This window comes from Drosophila pseudoobscura, chromosome X (assembly GCF_009870125.1).
Source record: "Drosophila pseudoobscura strain MV-25-SWS-2005 chromosome X, UCI_Dpse_MV25, whole genome shotgun sequence".
In the NCBI taxonomy this organism is placed as follows: domain Eukaryota; kingdom Metazoa; phylum Arthropoda; class Insecta; order Diptera; family Drosophilidae; genus Drosophila; species Drosophila pseudoobscura.
In genome coordinates this window covers 2,022,472-2,025,498 of record NC_046683.1, presented here as the reverse complement: position 1 = coordinate 2,025,498, position 3,027 = coordinate 2,022,472, and the positions used below count along the sequence as shown (strand labels likewise).

Genomic DNA, 3,027 nt, shown 5'->3' with positions numbered 1-3,027 from the left:
GGTCTTATACGAGCACTCCTGGATGGCCGTTAGGTTCGTGATGACAAACTCCTTGACGGCAGCCACATACTCGGCCACCGACAGGATCACCTGCTTAAAGGTCTCAATCACGAGCTGAGGTCCTTGCAGCTGGCCCTGGAAGCAATTCTCCGACACCTGCATGATGTAGCCGCGTAATCCCAATATTTGTGCCTGTGCGGCAGCAAACAATTCGAAAGCCTCCTTGGGGATTTGTCCCTTGATCTGAAAGTCGCAAGACATCATGACCATACCCTTGGTCTCTGCCTTGGCCTCTGCCTTGGCCTCCGACATCTTTAGTATATTTTCGGGGTACAATTTAGAAATACCAATAATTTTGAATAAACTGATGCTTAGGACAGCACTCCGAAATAAATAATTTCAGAGCTGTGCCTTGACATAAGTAGCTCTCAACAGGATTATCCAAGAGACTACTTTGCTCCAAAGAAATATAACTATTCAAGTACGCCCCTCAAACCAACTGAACAATTACACTGTGCGAAAGAGTGAAAACTCTTGCATGTACTTTGCCCGAGATAAAAATTCGGTTGTAGGCCAGGATGCATAGACATCCTCTTACATAAAGCTTGCAAATAGCTTGCCCCCATAAATATTTAAAAAAATTCAAAAACTGCGATTGGCTGTGTTAAATGAATATAAATTGGGATTGATCTATTAAAATATTCGTATATTGGCCTTTCTTTTTTGTTTTTGTAGATTTTATTTCGTTGGAAATTTGGCTAAGAAGGTCGCTGGAAACGATCGTCAATGTCGCCCCCAGAAAGTCATATACCCAGGAAATCAACACTTCAGATGAACCAAAACAAATATATATTCAAATCATTTGGGTGAATTTAAAGTAAAACCAGTCGCTGAGATCCAAGCACTCCAAGATCAGCAAGCAATAGTGGATCGTCCTTCACGATGCGCAGCCGTTGAAAGGCACCGATTTTCGCGACCGTTGCATTTCGGAACTTGTAGGATTGAATCAGCTCGTCGTTGTCTTTGGCAAGGAAGCAAGCCTTTTCAAAATTGCCAACTGCTTTCGTTAGGTTCCCTAGCATTAAGTGCACGAGCCCTAGCTTCCAGTGAGCCAAATAGCACTGCGGATCTACAGAGATTGCTGCTTTGAGCATCATGGCAACTTTCTTGAGGTCGCCGTGCCAGTGCTCCTCCAGCATGGCCTTCTGGACAAGCAGGGCGGCATTGGTCGGATTCAACTTGACGGCCTTCTGTAGGCACTTCATGGCTTCAGCGAAATCCTTCTGGTCGACTCGCACTTGCGCCATCATGGAGTAGCCATCCGCACAAGGGGGAAAACTGGCGATTGACTCTTGGAGGTCCTTGATCGCCATCTGGATGCCGAGCTGGTTTTCTTCACGGACCGCGATACGGTATTCGGTAAAGTATTTCTGGAGTTCTGTGGTAGCGTTGAGAGGAGCCAGCTGCGAGGCCTGACTGAAGTCCCAGAAGGCCTCGTGAAACCTCTCCATGTCGCATAGCAGTAAAGCACGTTGATAGAATAGATCGGCATTATTGGGATGCCACTTCTCTGCTTGCTCCAAAATCTCCAGCCCCTCCTGTTTCTTGCCCAACAACACCTGGAGAACAGCACTCCAAAGATAAGTGGAGATGCGTAATTGTTCATTCGCGTGGATTCTCTGAAGGACTGCATCGACGTCCTGTTTTCCCTCCTCGCAGGCGCCGCGGAACAGCTGGAAAGTGCCGCGCATGAGCAGCGCCTCCATCTTGTAGTCAGCCTCGGAGGAATCAATCTCCTCGGTGCAGGACGGGATGACATCCGCGAATTGCTCCTTGTGGAAAGCGCTAAGGGCACGATGAAACCCACGCGGCGGAGGTGCGTCCGAGGACCCGTTCATCATCTCATCCGTGGCAAAGGATCTCGTGAATGAAAGTATGTCGAACTTTTTGGCAAACAGCGGAGCCTGGGAGTAGACTTTCCATTCAGCATCGATACGTGCCGTCTTCATGAGCACGCGCTCCAAAAACTTGTTCAAGTCGTCGTTCATTGACATTTCTATAATGCACGCGGCCGTGATATCAATCAAGCAATCCTTCAGGTCCCCGGTGGCCTCGTGAGCACGAGCCCGACAGTAGTACGCCTGGGCATACCGATGATCGTGCTCCAGAGCATTGGAGCAGTCTTCCTTGACCATCGACCAGTTTTCGAGCTTCTCGTAGCAATCGGCGCGCTTCTGATAATAGATGGCCAGTTCCGCGGGGCGCTGCTCGGGGCACGTGTCGATTGCCATACCGTACAATTTGATTGCCTCCAAGTATTTGCGATCCCGGTAGCAGCGGCTTCCCTCGTTCTTGTAGTCGTTCGCCGAACGTAAGGCAGCCTGATGTACGCGTGTATCCGGTTTCGGGTTTGTTTCACAAATCTCGTTGTCCTTCAGCTCTGCAGAAACCTCCAGCTCGTCTACGGACTGCTTCTGCTCCTGCTCCTGCTCCTCTTTCTTCTTTTCAGACGTGGTACCCTTCGAAGCAACATGCTCGTAGCAAAATTTCAAGATACCGATCACCACTGGAGTGCCAATGAAAAACGCAAGCTTCCATTTAACAGTGGCATCGAACAGTGGCATTTTGCTGAGGTCTGTGTTTAACGTGTTATGTATCTCAAAAAAAATCACAAAAATATATGGACCTGACTTCTTTGAAGTCTGTAGAAATACTGATTCTACTCGAAAAATATATGAGCTGTGGTTTGCTGGTGTTTCTGTACAGCCTACTGAGAAACCAAAGAAAATCTTCTTCGGTTTCGATACCTAGATTTGCCCCTTTTTAAAGGCTTTCAATCCGTCTTGGACAAATCGCAGCCGACCTGCACCCCCAGCTGCTAAAAGTGGTGCTCCCCAATCAAAGCAATACTCCGGGAGAAATGCGTTCGAGGAACATCCCTCACCTATGCACGACGGACAAGTGTCCTGGATTCAGTGCACGGTCCGTGCTCATTGCCCAATTCAGTGCTAACTCAATTTGGTTTAC

At 48.2% G+C, this 3,027-nt stretch overlaps 1 protein-coding gene across 1 annotated transcript; it reads right to left on the bottom strand.

The window, feature by feature from the left end:
* Positions 1-872: 872 nt before the first annotated feature.
* Positions 873-2,624, bottom strand: LOC6902305 (mitochondrial import receptor subunit TOM70-like). Its single transcript, XM_002133796.2, has one exon. It carries the CDS (start codon positions 2,622-2,624, stop codon positions 873-875), a length of 1,752 nt encoding a protein of 583 aa, XP_002133832.2.
* Positions 2,625-3,027: the final 403 nt, after the last annotated feature.

What these genes read in the sequence shown, in the direction of transcription:
- LOC6902305 (XM_002133796.2), bottom strand. Translation starts at nt 2,624, where the DNA reads ATGCCACTGTTCGATGCCACTGTTAAATGGAAGCTTGCGTTTTTCATT.